The sequence below is a fragment of the Galeopterus variegatus genome, unplaced genomic scaffold (genome assembly GCF_000696425.1).
Source record: "Galeopterus variegatus unplaced genomic scaffold, G_variegatus-3.0.2 Scaffold4040, whole genome shotgun sequence".
In the NCBI taxonomy this organism is placed as follows: domain Eukaryota; kingdom Metazoa; phylum Chordata; class Mammalia; order Dermoptera; family Cynocephalidae; genus Galeopterus; species Galeopterus variegatus.
The window spans coordinates 113,321-131,753 of NW_007730151.1; the positions used below are offsets into that span (position 1 = coordinate 113,321).

An 18,433-nucleotide genomic window follows, 5' to 3' on the forward strand; every position below is an offset into this window, starting at 1 on the left:
TAAATCATCCCAAGATCCTTTTCTGCTCTAAAAGTGTGTGATTCTCTGGTTGCTTACCCACCTATTGGAATAGTACTGGAAACATTTTAAGATTGTCTTGTTACAGAATCTTCTCCCCAGTAGGGAGTTAGGTGCTTCTGAAAAGTATGCTAACTTCCTTAAGCCACTGGAGTGATATGTACTGCTTAGCAGCAGTCATTAGTGCAACTTCCAGAGGTACTTAACATAGTCTGGCTTACTTCTTTGGAAAAAACACTGTACAAAGATGAAGGTATTGCATTAGGAAGCGGGGAACCCAATCCACTTCACAGGCAATGATTCACAGGCAAATGAGTGATTATTTACGTAATTAAATAAATGGTCATTGCAAACTTTCTCTTTGAAGTCCTTCCAGTGGACAGTATCTTTTTGACCTGAAATACATGTTCTCATGAATGCATATAATTGTGTCTATATAGACTCAAGTTTATTATACAATTTCTAGGACTCTCCTTTTATTCACTTTCCTTTCTATAGAACAGAATACACATGTGTCACTACAAAGCACCAGTGGGACTCCTACATCTACTGGTTTCAAATTGACTACAAACAATAGATATTAATGTGAGGTGGTAAAGGGAGTACAAGGGTGGGCCTGACCATAGGGAGCACCGATGTGAAATCACTCCAGCTGAAGACTTTGGAGAGGAGAAGGAATTTCTATTTCTTTTTTTTTCTTTTTTCTTTTTGTTTTTTTTCGTGTCCGGCAACGGATCACAACCCTCAGTGTTGCGCCCGTACCGGACCGGGACCGGCAACGGGATCGCAACCCTCGGTGTTGCACCCGCCCCTCGCTCAGGCAGTGAGCGGGAACCGGTCTATATGTGGGATCCAAACCCTCGGCGGGAGCGCCGCCACACTCCCAAGCAGCGCACTATAGCAGTGTGCCACCGGGCCGGCCCAGGAATTTCTATTTCTAAGTAACAAAATATAAAGTCCTGGGAAAGGGCTCAGGTGTTCTGGTTCAGAGTATATGCCCCCCTCTGGGTCAGTCACCGTGGTCATACAAACTTCTCAGACATCATAGCCAACCTCTTGGAGTATGTATGTGTGTGGGGAGTGGGGGTGGAAATCTATTATCAGAAAAGACAGGGAGTGAAGGAATTTGGGGGAAAAGAGCATGTCCAACAGAAAGAAATGACAGCCTCCACAGACAAACTGACCACGCACATCTGAAGTCAGCCTTGAGTTTTGTATCACTGGCCTTTTCTCCAGAATTTTCTTCTAGAAATACCAATATTCTTATTTGACACTTATTTTTCATATATTAATTCAACAAATTTTTATTAACTGCTTTCGGATTACAGAAGTATCCAGGGATACCTCGGAGATCTCATATTATCTAAAATATGAGAAGAAGTTAGTCAGTCTATCACACTATCTATCAATAGAGTCGACCTGTCTATCTATAGTTATGAATATTCAAATAAGGGGGTACTTCCCAGTATGTAACAATCTTGCACTCATATATCTCAGAGGAAAAAAATGTAAACATCCTGTGAGTACAGGTCTTGTGGCCCAGAGAAGACAGCCTGATGCAGACCCTGCCAGGAATGAGCCAGAGGATTGTCACCTATGGCCACCTGATGCTGTTGACAGCAGGCTGACTAGGGTCAGACGTGTGGGAATAGTGTTCTCTTTTACATGCTCAGAGGCAACTTAGTTGAGTATCTTTCTGGCTGAGAAAAAGATGTCTGACAGTATTAAAATTATATTTTGGAAGCATTTTTTAAATTATTGGCAGCTACAAATGATATAAACTTGCATTTGACTAGCTAAAGTCTTATATTCATTGAAAAAATAGGGCCGAGCCCATGGCGCACTCGGGAGAGTGCGGCGCTGAGCGCGCAGCAGCGCTCCCACCGCGGGTTCGGATCCTATATAGGAATGGCAGGTGCGCTCACAGCGCTCACTGGCTGAGCGCGGTGCGGCTGGTCTCAAAAAGGACAAAAAAGAAAAAAGAAAAAATATTGGATTTGTAAATTGTGATTTACTGAAGCTTTAACAATCAACCAAATTCACCAAAAGCAGCATGTTCAGATGAGGCACTGGGGCAGGGGAGAGGGGTGAATTAGGGTGAGAGACAGAGCATGTAAGAAAGAAAGAAAATACGTGTGTTTAAACTTGCTGCACTGGAGCAAATACTTCCCACCCAACGTCATATATATCTTTGAAGCTGGTTCGTACGGTATTCTGTGTTAAATGCATTTTATGGGGATTTGGAGAGGATTTAGGTAAGGGCTGCCCCATAAATGATTTACCGGCTCTAATAAAACATCAAGGAAATTGTTCAGATTGTATCTCAGACCATTTAAAACAGAAGTTTATAGAAGTCTTAGCAGCCCCCATATCCTCAACCCCGGTTTAAAAAGAAATGCATATAGTGGTTAATTATCCCATATTCCTTTTTTTTTTTTTTTTTTTAATGGTAACAATTTCAAGAGAAAGAAGAGATTGGAAGTGAATAAATACTTACGACATCCAAGGGGCTTGGAAGAGAGAGCGAGACAGAGACAGAGAGAACCGGTCACTCATTCATCCTCTTATTCACTCCTTCATTAAGTATTGACTGATCATATCATGTATCAGGTACTCAAGGGCCAAGGCCTAGAAACCAAGGACTGCCCGGACCAGGGGGTTTCCGCCTACAACTTCTGTGAAGTGAGAGGAAATAGATATGCATACATAAATGAGATTAAGATAAAAGATCATTTTAAATGGTGGAAACAAAAAAGGTGATGAGGAAGTAAATAACCAAAATAGGGATGGGTCTATCTTTATGTAGAATAGTCAGAAAAGGCCTCTCTGCAGAGGTAAAATTGATGCCGAGACCTGCAATATGCACAGCCAAGCACAACACTAAGAACTTTCCAGATATAGGAGACATTAACTGCAAAGGCTCTGATGTCATAAAGTGTCCAGCATGTTTAAAGAACAGAAAGGAAGGCAGATGTGGTAAGTGAGAAATCATCTTACAGTGACCTTTGCTCTCTATTTTAACTTTTAGAAAAGATATTTTTCTTAACATGTATAATTATTAATGTTAATAGAAACAGTTGCCTTTATTAAGAATCTCTATGTTCCAGTCACTGTACAGAATATCTTACATAATAATCCCTCACCATTCCCAATCACCTTCAAACTCCACAGTGCAGGAATTATTATTCCAGCTTGATGCAGGAGAAAACAGCCTCAGAGAGCTCAAACCAGTTCTTCAAGGTCACACAGCAGTAGCAGAACGGGAACTCACACTCAGCCTGATCTATCTACGAAGGCATTTTTTAACTTTCATTTTTTCTAACTAGTTTGGTTTTTTTTTTTCCCCACAAATATTTATTGAGCCCTGTGCCAGGAGCTGTGCACACAGAAATGAATGAAGTAAAATGTGGTGGGTTGTGTCCCAAAGACAGCTACACAGTGCCTTCCATCTGCACACGCTCTTTTGCAATGTCACCACCTCATCAAGAGGTGGAGTCTCTTCCTCCTCAGGCTGGCCTGTGACTTATGATGTTGACCCATAGAATAGCTTTCCATGACGTGTCCTGCCTGAATTCCCAGCCCTCAGAATTGTGAGCAAAGTAAATGGTCTTTCAAGACACTAAGCCTTCAGCAACTAAGCATGCAGCGCTGGATGACCAAATGCACCAGGCACCCAGCGGGGTCGAGGGAGGCAAGCCTGTAAATATTTTAGGGGCTGGCCAGATAGCTCACTTGGTTACAGCACAGCCTTCTAATCCTGGCATCCCAGGTTCGGTTCTCTGCATCGGCCATCCACCAAAAAAAAGAAAAAGAAAACAAAATTTTAAAAATAATGCAAGTCTCCTTATGCTCATCACGATAGCCAAGATATAGAATCAGCCTAAGTGTCCATCAAAAGACAAATGGATAAAGAAAATGCGGTATATAAACACGGCGGGATACTATTCAGTTTTATAAAGAAGGAACAACATGGGTAAACCCGAAGCACATGATGTTAAGTGAAACAAGCCAGGCACAGAAAGACAAAGACTGTGTGATCTCAACTCAGACGTGGAATCTAAAAAAGTCGAACTTACTGAAGCAGAGAGTAGAGTGGTGGTGACCAGTGGCTGGGCGGTGGAGGGATTGGGGAGATGTTGGTCAAAGGGTACAAAATTTCAGTTAATTAAGAGAACTAAGAGATCTATTGGACAACATGGAGACTACAGTTAATAATGCATTGTCTACTAGAAATAACCAAAAGAATAGATTTTTAAGTGTGCTCACCACACACTCACAAAAGATGTTAAATAGTGAGCCAATGCATATGTTAAATAGTTTGGCTTAGCCACTGCACAGTGGATACATATGTCAGAACATCATATTATACACAATAACTATACACAATTTTACCCATCAACTAAAAAATAAAAAACAATTTAAAATAATGTGAGCCGTGTCATGAGAGAACAGCAGGGAAGCGTCTAAGTCAATGCAGAGCAGGGTGCGCAAACTTTTCTTTTAACGAGGCACGTAGGAAATATTTCAGGCTTTGTTGTCCACACTGTCTTTGTCACTTCTTCTGCCATTGTAGGGGGAAAAGCCATAGACAATATGACCAAATGGATGTGTGTGAGGTCCAGTTAAGCTTTATTTAGGAATACAGAGGTGGGCAGCATTCGGCCCTGGGAACTGCAGCTGCCAGTCCCTGGTCTAGACTTTGTCCCTTAGAGCATCGGGGGACACCTACTGAAAGATGAGTGCCTGAGACTTAAAAGATCAATCAGAAACTGGAGCTCTGAGATACTTGGGACCCTTCAGTTTTTATACGGTATGTGCAAAATAATGTCACTGTGAGATTGCAAACTCTGGACTCTGAAAGGTCATGCGTGAAGGGCATCAGGGAGTGGAGTTATCACAGAAAGCCTGTAAAGTAGGCAAAATAGAGGAGCAGGGGGCCTGTGAGCTTAATTGAACTTTTCCCATAGAGATCAAGAACTTAGCGTGAAGCCCAAAAGAAGCCCCAGCTCTCTGCACACCGCAGTAAGCACCTGGTACCTCTGCTCTGGCAGTTATTTCATTGAATTAAATCTAAATGTACATGTCACCCTCCCCTTAGCGTCTATCACAGACTGAGAGTTTCTGAAAAACAAAGAGCATGTCTTTTTCTTATTTGAAAATAACACCCCTTGCATATTTTTTCTTTCTAGAAGAGACATGCATGTTTCTTGTCTTCTGGGCTCTTGGGCTCCTTTTCCCACCTGATGCTTCTCAGGCAACGCCCTGTTAGCCTGGAGACCACACTCCCGCTGCTCCGGGAAAGCACTGGTGAAAGTGTCGATAGTGCTCAGTGTAAGTGAAGACCAGTAGGAGTTGTAAGAAATGTGACTGCACAGAGGAAATCTGAGCTGATTCCGTGTCCTCCAGATGGTGGCTCCAGGATGCAAATATGACAGCAAACTCTTTGAGAACCAAGTCAGAGGGCAGATAAATGCCCCATAGCAAAGCCATTTAGGCACCAGATCTTGGAGTCACCATGGGTCAGTGGATAGGAATGGAGGACTTTGACAAGCCACTGTCTGTTCTCCTTTTCTAGGCCACTCTCTGTCCACTGCCACTGTTGTCCTTACCACCACCATTGATGGACACCACCATTGCAGAAGCCTCCTGTACTCAGTACCTTTGAGAGGCTCCATTGGTCACTCTTTTACCCCTTTTTTCATGCTTGTGATATGTGTGTCTCCACATACACACCACCAGGTAGAGAAAGCAATAACAATGATCTGCTTAGATCTTAAGTGAACTAAGGGTTGCAACCTCTGGCTACCCTCCCATTTCCATGTCCAGACTCTGCACATACCAAATGGTCACCATCTCTCCACAGCAGTCTTCCTCCCAAGATTTGGCTCAAACTTCTTCTGGGAACCCTTCTCCACTCTCAAGTAAATTAGGCCTTCGCCTTGTCCATATGTGCAAGAGGCACTTTGTGTAATTTTTTAAAAAATACTGTTATCACATCACCTTGATGTTTTAAACATCCATATCCTTCCAAGTCAGTGTACATATCCTACAGCCTAAAATAGGCATGCAATTAATATTTCTTGGATAAATAAATAAGAATAGAATAGAATAAAGGCACACTGGATTCAATAAGTTTAAATCTGAAGACAGAAAGACAGGATATAGTCACTCATCAAACTGGAAATCGGTGTTTCTCCAGTTCCTCCAAGTAAGATATATCCTGTGAATAACCTTTAAATTCTCCAGTTCTCCAAACAGTTGATTTTTCCTTCACAGAATGACCAGTCAGGCTATCTCCCTTGTCAGAGAAATTAATAAACAAAAAAATGACTAAACAAAGTATTTTATTAATAGCAGATAGAAAATTCACCTGGTTTCAGTGACATTTTCCCCAGAATGACTTATAGATTCATTGATCATGAGGGAGCACAGTTGGCCATAGTTTTTGCATTGAAATTATTGTTTTATACTCCAGATTCCCTCACTCGATTCTTGTCTCCATAAAGGCAGAGAGTACAGCTTGCTTGTTTTTGTATTATTTCACATGGGACAGCTTCTGTAAATGTTGTTAGAATGAACAAATATAATCATGGTCACGGTATTTGTATTTAATCAGGACTTTTGGTTGCAAGCAAAAGTGCAGCACAAAGTAGATCTTGGCAAAAAAGGAAATTGAAGGAAGGTTTGAACAACCAGCCTGCAGAGAAAGCAGGGGGGCAGCTGGATTTCAGGAGCCCAGGAAGCAAGGACTTGAAGGCAACCAAGACTCTCGTCACCTCTGTTCTCTGCTTTGGCAGGTCACTTTATTCCAGCATTGTCATCAGTAGCTCCTGAGTCTCACAGCCTGAGATTCTCAACAACAAAAATTGAAGCTCAGGATGTATGCAATATCAGTGAAGCTAATTTACTAGAAACTGAGAAGTTTGTGGCCCGTGATGATTGGTTAGGAAGACAGACCAAGACCTGTGCAGTCCAACCGTGGACTCTTGGGAGTCCCATTACGGGAGGGAGTGGGAGAAGGCAGCTAACCTAGCAGGGCTCTTCCTCCCCCTCCCACCAAAACAGCTCCGCTTGAATTGGTTTATATGTTGGGGTTTCCTGTAAGGTTTTATTACAAAATGCTACTGATAAAAAGTAGTATGAAAACTCCGAGTCTAGAGAAGGAGAAAACTAGGCATGACCTGTGTTTGTAAGATAGTTGTGTGACAACTCTTCTTTCCCTTTTTTAAGACTCTTCTCAAATGCTCTTAATTATCATTTGTCAAAGGTCAGTTACTTGAAATTCCTTGATTTCGGTTCATACAAGATTTAGCACAGTTCTTAGTTGGAATATTTTGCAATCACAAAATGCTGCTTTGCGTTAGCAAGCGGTAGTAAACAGGAAAAGCTTAGAGCAAAACTCAGGTGAAATAGATGACGTGTCATCAGATCTCTAGTGAACTCAATAAGGCTCATGTCTTTTATGACAAAATTGATTGATTTGATTACCTTACGAACAAAATCCAGTTATGATAGCTATCAACTTAAGGTACTTTTCATTGTGGCCTTTTTTATGTTTTTTAGCCTCTATAGCTCCTATACCAATAAAAGTATTTTTGATCAGATTATTCAGTGTTGGTATTTTTAATTACTCCATTCTGGAGTAAATTAAAAAGTGCCAAATATTTTTCGAAAAGTATGAGAGCTTTGAATGGTCCCAACTTATACTTTATTAGTACACATTGCTAGACTGCTTAAAATATGTTATTGTAGCTATTTAAATTTTAAAGTTGATGGCATTTATTTATGAATTTCTTAGCTATTTTATTCAATTTCACTTGATAGAAAGTTGAAATTTCTTCCAAGAACTACATCGTAGATTTGGTTTCCCCACCAGAACTTCCAATTTGTTAAAGTATAGGTGTTTCATGACAGAGTGCATTGAATTGCTTTCTGTTTGTTTGTTTGTTTGTTTGTTTGTTTGTTTAGAATGCAGAATTGTTTAATTCTGAAGCAATGGTTATATGATTAAATTGCTATTTTTTCTTGAATTATTAACAAATACATAAAATACACAAAATAAATCACATTGATCTTTCCTAATATTATTAACATTAAATTAGGAATCTGAGAGCCCTATGGCTATTAGCCAATAGTTAAACTGCAAGAGAATAAAATATGCTGCCCCTTTCCTATAATCTTTACTAATAACTGGAAAATCTGAGTGCTGTAACTGAATTTGTAAATTGCACACACATGCCACACATTTCTTTGAAATATTTTTCTCTCCTAAAGAGTAACATTTTCAAGTACCACGTGCTGTCTTGTAAAACACTCTTCTACATATCTCAGGTCTGCATTCCACCCTGTCTTGAAATTTAGACATATTTCTTATTTATTTATTTATTATTGGTTATGAATACTCGTGGGGTACAAAGCTGATTGTCACCACTCATGCCCAAGATGTGATGGCCAGATCAATCCTGGCAGGATGCCTGTTACCACAGATTGCTATTATATACCGTGTCCGCCACGTATGAACATCTATTCTGTTTCTCCAAACTAATTCACAGTGGAAATGGAATGGAGTATATTTCTTTGTGTCTTTCACAGCATCTAATTTGGTACTAAGCACATAGTAGATGTTCAAGAAATAGCTATTAGAGGTCATTTCGTTAGGTACTTACATTACATCAACAATGGAATCTACCTCCAGTTGCTAAGTCCTGAAGAAAAAGACCTATAAATTCTAAAACTTGCAAAATTTTCTGAACCTTTGTTATTTCCTTTAAGAAATATCTCAATTAATGCACTAAAAATTCCTCCAACTGGGTTTTTTGGAAGACATAAAATCACAAAAACTAGTTTATCTCCAAAGAAATGAGCCCAAAGAGGAAGAAAACCACAAAGAAATAAGTTTTTACTCCAAAAAGAAGGTAAATGTGTGCAGAGAAATTCCCAGGTTAGTACAGGGTGTGTAAGCCTGCTCACATTGATCTGGTTTAATGATCTAAACAGTCCACCGAGCAAAAATTTATATCTTAAATCTATGCCAGAGAAATAACGCTTTAACTATGCTATTGTTGACATTTAAAAGACAGAAAATTGATCCCCTGGCCCATTACAACTTTAAGTCCTGTCTGTACCCTGAATCCAAAGAGCACCATCATTAAAAAAATTTTTTTTAATTAAAAAACATTTTTAAAAAGAATCTTCCAATCTTTAGATTGAAATGTCTTTAGGAAGATAAATATTTATACTTTAAAGAGAAATTGGTGGTGCAAATTTGTTCAAGAACATCACATTTTGTAAATCACATATCCTGACCTGCTACAGCAATCAAGAACAAATATTTAAATATAAATGGCTAAAATTCAGAATGTGATTTTCAAGTTCATGAACCAAAAATTTGGTTTTTGAAAAATTCCCATTCAAACACAACACTGGGGAAAAAATACAACATTGGTTAGGAAACAATGAATGAGCACTCTTCCAAACACAACACAAACTGAGAGGAAAGAGGATTTCCAAAAATTTTGAAAACCTAAAGTGGATAGTGAAAAGGGTAATCAGATGATGGTCAGAAGGCACATATTTGAATCTTCTTACTATTTTGCGAACTTAGGTGGATTTGTGAAAGTCCATGAATTGAAGTTTTTTAATCTGGAAAATGGAGATAGTATTTATCCTACATAGACTGCAGAATTCTTAGAAAGACAAACATTTATATACATAGATGTATATATTTTTAATATAACTTATGGATGTATATAATTCTTCTTAGGAGAAACAACACTTGAAATGTTTTAGAATATTAATATTAATTTTAGTATCTGGCAGAGGATACTATATAACATAGGTGATCAATTGAATATCTAACACCCTTTCTTGTGCATCTATTATTATTTATTATTTTATTATTATTATTAATTATTATTATTTTATTATTTATTATTAACAACACTTAAAATGTTTTAGAATACTAATATTAATATTAGTATCTAGCAGAGGATACTATATAACATGAGTGATCAATTGAATATCTAACACCCTTTCTTGTACATTTATTACTTATTATAAAGCTGCTATGTAGAAAATGTTATCAGAACTAAGTCTCTGGGCCGGCGCTCCCGCCGAGGGTTCGGATCCCACATACAGACCGGTTCCCGCTCACTGGCTGAGCGAGGTGCGGGCGCGGCACCAAGGGTTGCGATCCCGTTGCCCGTCCCAGTCCGGTACGGGCGCGACACTGAGGGTTGCGATCCATTGCCGGACACGAAAAAAGACAAAAAGGAAAAAAAAAAAGAACTAAGTCTCAAAGTTGTTCTAGCTCATGACAGACAAACCTGTTTAATTGTGTTAGGTGTAAGGAAGAGCAGCTCAGGGTTCCTATATTGCTGTTCAGAGGCATTTGCCCCATAGCCATGATTCCTTCCATGGGCCTAAGAATTCATGGAGAAGGGCAAGGATGACGGGACACGAGCGAGGGTGTCTTTGTGTGGAGTGAGAGCTTGCAGTCCAAAGGCCAGTGACACCAGTGTGGCAGAAAAGCATTACGGTGTCAGCACAATCAGGCTCCACTCAGCAGCAGGATTTCTTCCCCGAGCCCCAGACGGGGTCTTTGCACAGCTCTCTGGGGAGAACCGTTCACCTGCCCATCTGGCCAGATGAAGAGCAAAAGGATCGTTTTCATCAAAAGAGAGAGCCTCGCAAAGAGGAAACAGTGAATAAAGGACTGAAGCTTGAGGATTACAAAAGCTTTTGAACTGCCCTGGGAAGATCAGAAGTGAGCGGCCAGAACTTTTAATGCCCGCCCAAGTGATGCTCACCAGTTTTTAAGAAGGCAGGGGAGGAAGGTTTGGGGTGGAGACACTCTGCTAAGAGGCGTATATTAATAACATCACAGAATTGCAAGCCATAGATAACAACAACAAATACCAGGTGCCTCTGAAGTATCAAAGCAAGTAAATATAACATCATGTTCATTCTCATCGGTGCTGTTATCATCATCCAAAAAAAAAATCATAGCTCCAAATTAAATCCAGCCTAAATCCCATGACCATCCAGCAGGAATACCGTTTCCCCTTTCTTTAATTTGTGCCTGATGTGTTTACCAGAGAATTTTACAGGACAGGCTTCCATTAACTGAACCCCGGGGAAAACAAGGTATCCCTGGCTGTGTAGCTCAGGACATATCTGGTGAGACCCCCAAGTTATGAACCTCCTGGGGCTTCTGTTTCTGCTCTTTGGAAGACAACTAGCACCCCTGGTCACTTAGGACCGCAAGTTCAGATTGTTCTCTGATCATTTCTACCTGATAAACTGATACTTCACATTTGAAGTTTTACATTAACTTCATTTTCCCACAGTCTTTAATATTAACTGAATGTATCCAAATTAATTCCTGATGTCATGAAAAGTTAAGAGGAGAATAAAATGCTTAAATTGGAGTATGCAGTCTCAGACTGAGTCTATGTTTAGAAGGTGGGATAACTGCCCTTACCCATAACACTTGGTTGCTTATAACTTAGGTGTGTTTCTGGCTCTGTCTTCCCACAGCATGGACACTACTGAGACTGTTGTAGATTTTAATCATGTTCCCCCCCCTCAATCTCAGTGAAGCTTGAATTGTGTCCCGCAAGTTTATGTATTAAAAACTTGCTCCCCAAGTGACTGATAAGAGGCTGGGAAATCCTATTAAGGCAATTGAAAGGTGGAACCTTGAAGAGGTGATTGGATTATAAGACTGTGCAATAGTGAATGGATTAAAAATGGTGGTCGGGTGTGTTTCTGAGGGCTTTAAAAGAAGAGGAGAGTCTGTCTGTCTGTCTCTCTCTCTCTGCTCTCTCTGATTCCACCATCTTGCAGTGTGAGACCCCTGGGTCACTGTTGCCACCACCAGATGGACTTTGGACTTCCCAGCCTCAGAAACTATAAGCATGGGCTGGCCCGGTGGCGTACTGCTACAGTGCGCCGCTTGGGAAGCGCAGCGGCGCTCCCGCCGAGGGTTCGGATCCCACATACAGACAGGCCGCTCACTGGCTGAGCGAGGTGCGGGAGCAACGCCAAGGGTTGTGATCCCGTTGCCGGTCCCAGTCCAGTACGGGCGTGACACTGAGGGTTGCGACCCGTTGCCGGTCACGAAAAAAGACAAAAAAGGAAAAAAAAAAAAAAAAGAAAGAAACTATAAGCAATAAATGTTGTTTTTCTTTATAAATTACTCAGTTTCAGGTATTTTGTTAAAAGCAACAGAAAGGGACTGATACAGAGACATATTTCCAGCATATACATGCACGTGCTGCTTCTGGAAGTGATTCAGAGTTAGGACACCTTTCCAATATGCCTGACCTTCAGGACTGTCCCCAACAATTCACTTGTCAACTTTAGAATATAATATTAAAATGAAAATGAAAGAGAGAACACCTTAACTGAATATGTAATCTCAGAAAACATAGGGAAGAACTGTAGGTTTTTAGAGTGAACATATGCATTCCCACCTTACCTGCTTTAGCCTTTCATCTAATCCCAATGTTAATCAACAGTTGGAATGAGAATTTTACAGACACATTTAAAAGGCTATCAAATCCATGAAATTCTGGAAGTCTTATGGACATATCCTTTCTTGAGTTTCCCAAAGACTACACATAAAAGTATCTAATATGTAGTATGTACTAAAAGGCTGTGAGCTTTCCTTCACTAATTCTTTTTTTTCCTTCCTAGTGGATTGTACCTTGGTTTTTATATCTTAGCCTTTGAGTTAAGTTTATAAGAACAAAGAAGTAGAAAATATATACCTGGCTGAAAGGAGAAAGGAATATGCAACTTTTTTGGAAGAATTATTTCATGATTGATACAAATAAGAAGCAGAGAACCTGGTAGTCTGAGTTCAAAGCCCAGCTATACGCTTGCTAGCAATGCAGTTTTGGCTTATTTATTTCCTATCCCCATGCCTCATTTTTGTCACCTGTAAAATGGGGATAATGATGACAATAGCAGTATCTACCCCATTAGTTTGTTGTAAGATAAGATGAGTCATTTGATGTAAAGGACTGAAAACATTCCCAGCATCTAGTACTTTCCCGACACGCAGTAAATGTTATTTGTCATCGTTACGAATTTCACTAAACTTTTGATTCTTAAGCTTTCTTCTTTAACACAGTCTGTGATATAGAAACAATCATAATTGTGAATCCTGCAAGTGGTCATCTGGACATTAAAAACTCAGTCATTTATTTCATTAGATGGTGGCCCATCATTTAGAGATGAAAAATAAAAGACTGACTGTAAGATTAGTCTTAAGAGCAGGCATGAAAGTTGGCTTTATAAGAACTATATTTATTTAGTTAAGAAGGTGGGGAATTAAAATAATGAATCAGATAATTTGCATTTCCCATTGTACTGCCAAGTTGGAGTGAAATCCTTTTCACTTCAATTTTCTAGCCAGGCTAAACTTTCTGAATACTTAAGACTCAAAGTCACTTGGTCTAGGTAGATATAGATTTTGAAAATGATTATCTAAAAACTGAATCCAGTAATGCCAGCAAAATTAATTGAGCCAATGTTTTGGAAACCCAGGTTGCTTAATTTACCTAAGTTTATCAAGATAGTTTCTATACAGACTTCATGACGGACACAATCACACCAAATAAATCACTGAAACACAGCACAATCAGCACATTTTCTAATCACCCTGCTCGAGCTGGAAAGAGTCTTGTAGACTGATTAATTTAACTGAAGTCTTCAACAGCTTAAAGCAGTCTGATTCCGATGTAATAAAAATTTATTGGCATTGCTGATTTCTCAAACGTCAGCTACTTTAGCATGTCCTGTACTTCAAAACCTGCTTTGAAGACCAAATTACTTTCTACCTGGAAATACATTTTAAGAAATCATAGTTAATAATCAGGGGCTGCTGTTTTCCTGATCTTTCTGCAGCCAACTTCTATAGCCTTCATCTTACCTTACAGTATAATTCATGGTCTTCTTTTAAGAGATTGAGATCACAGTCCATAGGGCAGGGAACAATTTTATTAGAAATGCTCCCTAGGGTTAAAAACAAAAAGGTGGAAAAAAATATATTACAGATTTTTACTTCAGAGGATTGGAAGCTCACACTGCTGAAATCTAAGAGCTTATATAAGGCCTGACAAAAAGGGGTAAAAGAAAGAATTCTAAAAAGGAGGCTCCAAGCTCCTCTGTGCCCCCAGTTTTAATTCGGTCAGGGTATGAACTTCAGGTAGAACTCAACCATGAACCACACCACAGGGATGTAATTGACAAGCAGCAGCTGTGTCTGATCTGCTTTCCTACTCTCATCTGGGTAGGATTCTCTATCATCAGCTCTGTTTCTGGGATCACGTTTTTAGAGAAACTCCCATGGATTCAATGATCCAATATGAAATCTTCACACTAGAGAATTCTGTTTTCTGCCTACAACCAGCTCTTCTCACCTGAGCTACTATTTTTATATCTTGCATGACATGTTCTATACCTGAGTTGCTCAACCCCAGAACTATTCCCATTTGGGGCTGGTTAATTCAGTGGGGGCTGTGCTGTGCTCTGTTTAGCAGCATCCCTGGCCTATACCCACTGAAAGCCAGTAACACACCTCACCTCCATGCCCCCCAGTTGCGGCAACCAAAAATGTCTCAAGATGATGACCAATGTCCCCTGGGGGATAAAATATCTTCAGTTGAGAACACCATTCTAGATCACGAACTCCTTGTACACAGTACATCTTGTTCATCTCTGTGAGGAAAATGGAGACAGACTGTTTGGGCTCCCTCACTTCATATGTGGCTGAGCACGACTCAGCCTGTCTGATGTACATACGTTAACTGCACATGTGTACCCATCTGTTCCTTAGCTATCTGACTCTAGTATAGAGACAATGGCTCTGATCCACTGGGGGCTGAGTTCATGTTCCAAATAAAGCTTGTCAACCTTGCCAACAGTTCCCAGGATCTTTTTCCAACTACCTGGCCCGTGACCTGCATATGAGGGGTCTGTGACCCAGTCTGCACAGAACAGGTTTGGAGGGTCTGTGACCCAGCCTGACAATCCCTGTTTCTCTTGTTTCTCTAGCACAGGACAATCTCTGTTTCTCTGTTTCTCTAGCATAGTACCTGACACAGAAAACTTCCTCAACAAATGTTTCTCAAATGAAAAATTAATAAATTGGTAAACAGGACATAAGCAAGGTAGTACTACAGCTTTCTGCCTCTCAAGCCATTGGCTTGACCTCTCACTCTAAAGAACCCATATACGAAGGCCTATCCCCAGAGGCTTGTGACAAATATCCTGGCCCAGAAGCTGCTAGAGCTTGGAGTACCTCTGGAGAGCCACCGCTCTGACTAGGAGGTTGATCTGATAGTTTTTTCAAAAAGGATACATAGATTATGAGCAGTCAAAGCCTTGTTTTCTGTCCCCTTTCTCCCTCCAGGGGTTGAATGCTGCCATCCCATGCCCTTTGGAATTGCCCTTGTGGATATTTTTGAATGAGATTTTCAGCAGTATAATATTTAAGGACATGGGCTTCATATTAGCATGCTTTGAAAATCTTTTCTTCCCCAGGGACGACACCACCAGCCTCTTGCTCCTCAGCCTAAGTCTTTGTGGATCATGCATTTAGGGAAGAGATGGTTTCATTGTATCTTTTGCCTTTGCCCCCAGTGGATTATCCCAAACTAAAGGCAGACACCAAAAAGCATCCTTTGGAGAAAGTCGGATGGGTCAGGCACCACTTCTCCGAGACACATGACACTTCACTCTATTGAGATGAGATCATGCAAACCCTTGGAAGAGCTTCCTTACTTTGAATCTAAAACAGAATTTGTTGGCCGGCCCGGTGGCGCACTGCTACAGTGCGCTGCTTGGGAAGCGCGGTGGCGCTCCCACCGAGGGTTCAGGTCCCACATACAGACCGGTTCCCGCTCACGGGCTGAGCGAGGTGCGGGCGCAGCACCAAGGTTTGCGATCCCGTTGCCGGTCCGGGTCTGGTACGGGCACGACACTGAGGGTTGCAATCTGTTGCCGGACACGAAAAAAGACAAAAAGGAAAGGTCCCACATACAGACCGGTTCCCGCTCACGGGCTGAGCGAGGTGCGGGCACAGCACCAAGGTTTGCGATCCCGTTGCCGGTCCGGGTCTGGTATGGGCACGACACTGAGGGTTGCAATCTGTTGCCGGACACGAAAAAAGACAAAAAGGAAAAAATAAATAAATAAATAAAAAATAAAAAATAAAACAGAATTTGTTGGTTGCGAGGTTGATAGGGTTAAAATCAAGATGAGAAAGGGAGGAGAAGGGAAGGAAGTGGAGAAAATATTTTTATTTAGGTTTTCAGTATATTATTCTTTTTAAAGCTTATAATTGAAATTCTTAGTACATAGTTGCTAGCTAGCTAAAATAACAAATATACACTAATAATAGAATGCATTGCTTAGTATTTTCTAAGAACTCTACACATCAAGTATTGTTTACTCCACACACAGACACACACAGCCAACTGTTAAAATAGTTATCCTTATCCCATTTGACAGATTTGGAAATTGAGACTCAGACAGATCAAAGAACTTCCTTCAAACCAGACAGCCAATTAGTAAAAAATATGAAATTTAGTCTCAGTTCTACTTGACCTGAAAGCCCACACATTTGATCCTTGTGCTGAATCTTACTTGAGAAATGGCACCCTATTTTCTACTTGTATACATTTTTAAACATTGGACAATGTATTCATTTTTTATTGCTGCTGGAACAAATGACCACAAACTTAGTAGTTCAAAGCAACATTCATTTATTATCTTACATGTTTTGTGGCTCTGAAATCTGGGCATAGCGTGGCTCAGCTGGTCCCTCTATCTAAATTCCCACAAGACCCAAACCAGTGTATCACTGGCTGCAGCTCTGATCTGGCCCTGCAGTCCTCTTCAGCCTTGCTGCCTGTTGGCAGAATTTGTTTTCCTCTCACACTTTCCATGTGGTCAGCAGCAGGTCTGCATCTTTTAAATACTGTACTTTGAATCTCTCCAACTTCTCTTCTGCCACCAGCCTAAGAAAGTTCCCTGCTTTCAAAGACTCACATGATCAGTTTAGGTTCTCCCTCCTGACATGTCAAGGCTCTAAGGATTAGAACTTGGACATCTTTGAGAGACAATCTTAGAGATTCTGTGTACCAGGAGTGACTTCTGGTTTAATGGTATTTCTATCCTCATATGGTAAAATGTAATAATGTGTGCATGGTAAGGTAATAAAGTCCCTATCAAAGAGAGAGACTCCCAAATGTCCTTAACATTTTCTTTGTTTTCATGTAAAATGCTCTTTGCTCTAAAACTCATCTTCCTTTTTATAAAAATGTATTATATACACATTATATAAACAATTATATACACATTATAATTATATGTACATTGTATATGCAATTATATACACATTAGATAATATTAATATGTGTGCTATATAATTCTATACATCATATAATTATTATTATACATTATATAAATGTGTGCATAAAACAAATTTTTACCAAACTGTGATTATACCACATATGTAGTTTGCATCCTTCTTTACGCTCAACATATTGTGTTTCTTGCTTGTTATTAAATATTTCCCTGAGTATGATTTTTAATCACTGAATAGTAGTACATCCTGTGGTTTTATTTAACCAGCCCTCTTTGACTGGATATTTATATCATGTTGAAACAATTTTACAAAAATTTTGATGTTTATCTCTGCTTATTTTATTAAAATGAATATGTAGGATCAGGAATACTAAATCAAACAGTTGGGATTCTTGCCTTTGCACTACAAAAAATATATATATCAAAATTCATACTGTAACCAGCAATGTAGGAAAATATCCAGTTATTCATATGCTTGCAAAAACTGTCACCCTATTTTTCAGTTTTGCCTACATAGTAGACAAAATAATATTTCATTGTTATCTTAATACCCAATCCCACAAATCTAATGAATTTAAATATTTTTATGTTCTCTGAGCATTTATGCTTTTTATATTGTAAATTCCCTTTCATGCTATTTCCGCAATTTTTTTTCAGTTGGAATATTGAACATTTTCTCTGTAATTTTCATCTTTCCATATTAAAGATACTAACTCTTTGTCTGACACAATGGTTCAAAAATATTTTTCTCTGTTCACAATATGCCTTTTCATTTCTTTGAGGGTTGTGTGTGTGCACGTGTGTATGTGTGCACGTGCGTGAGTGTAAGGCATCGTTTTCAGTCTCGGGTCGTCACTTGCTTCAACATTCCCCTTCCTTGTTGCTCCTTTTGCAGAATCTGTTTACAGAATCTGTTCACACTATGTCGTCAAACTGTAGGCAATGAAAGAATTCAAGGGGGTCCTGCGTGGCTTTCTTTCCTACTTTCCCACTCCCAAGTGAGCAGCCACCACCCCTGGGGTCCTGCCAACACCTC

General features: G+C 39.9%; 1 protein-coding gene across 1 annotated transcript in view; it reads right to left on the minus strand.

The window, feature by feature from the left end:
* The window catches only part of LOC103602182, a gene marked incomplete at its 3' end in the record, with an annotated part of 161,050 nt that overhangs the window by 77,746 nt on the left and 64,871 nt on the right, over positions 1-18,433 (minus strand). Inside the window, 2 exon segments of the mRNA XM_008586599.1 lie at positions 6,197-6,316; positions 13,958-14,040. Coding sequence (XP_008584821.1) covers positions 6,197-6,316; positions 13,958-14,040 — 203 coding nt within the window.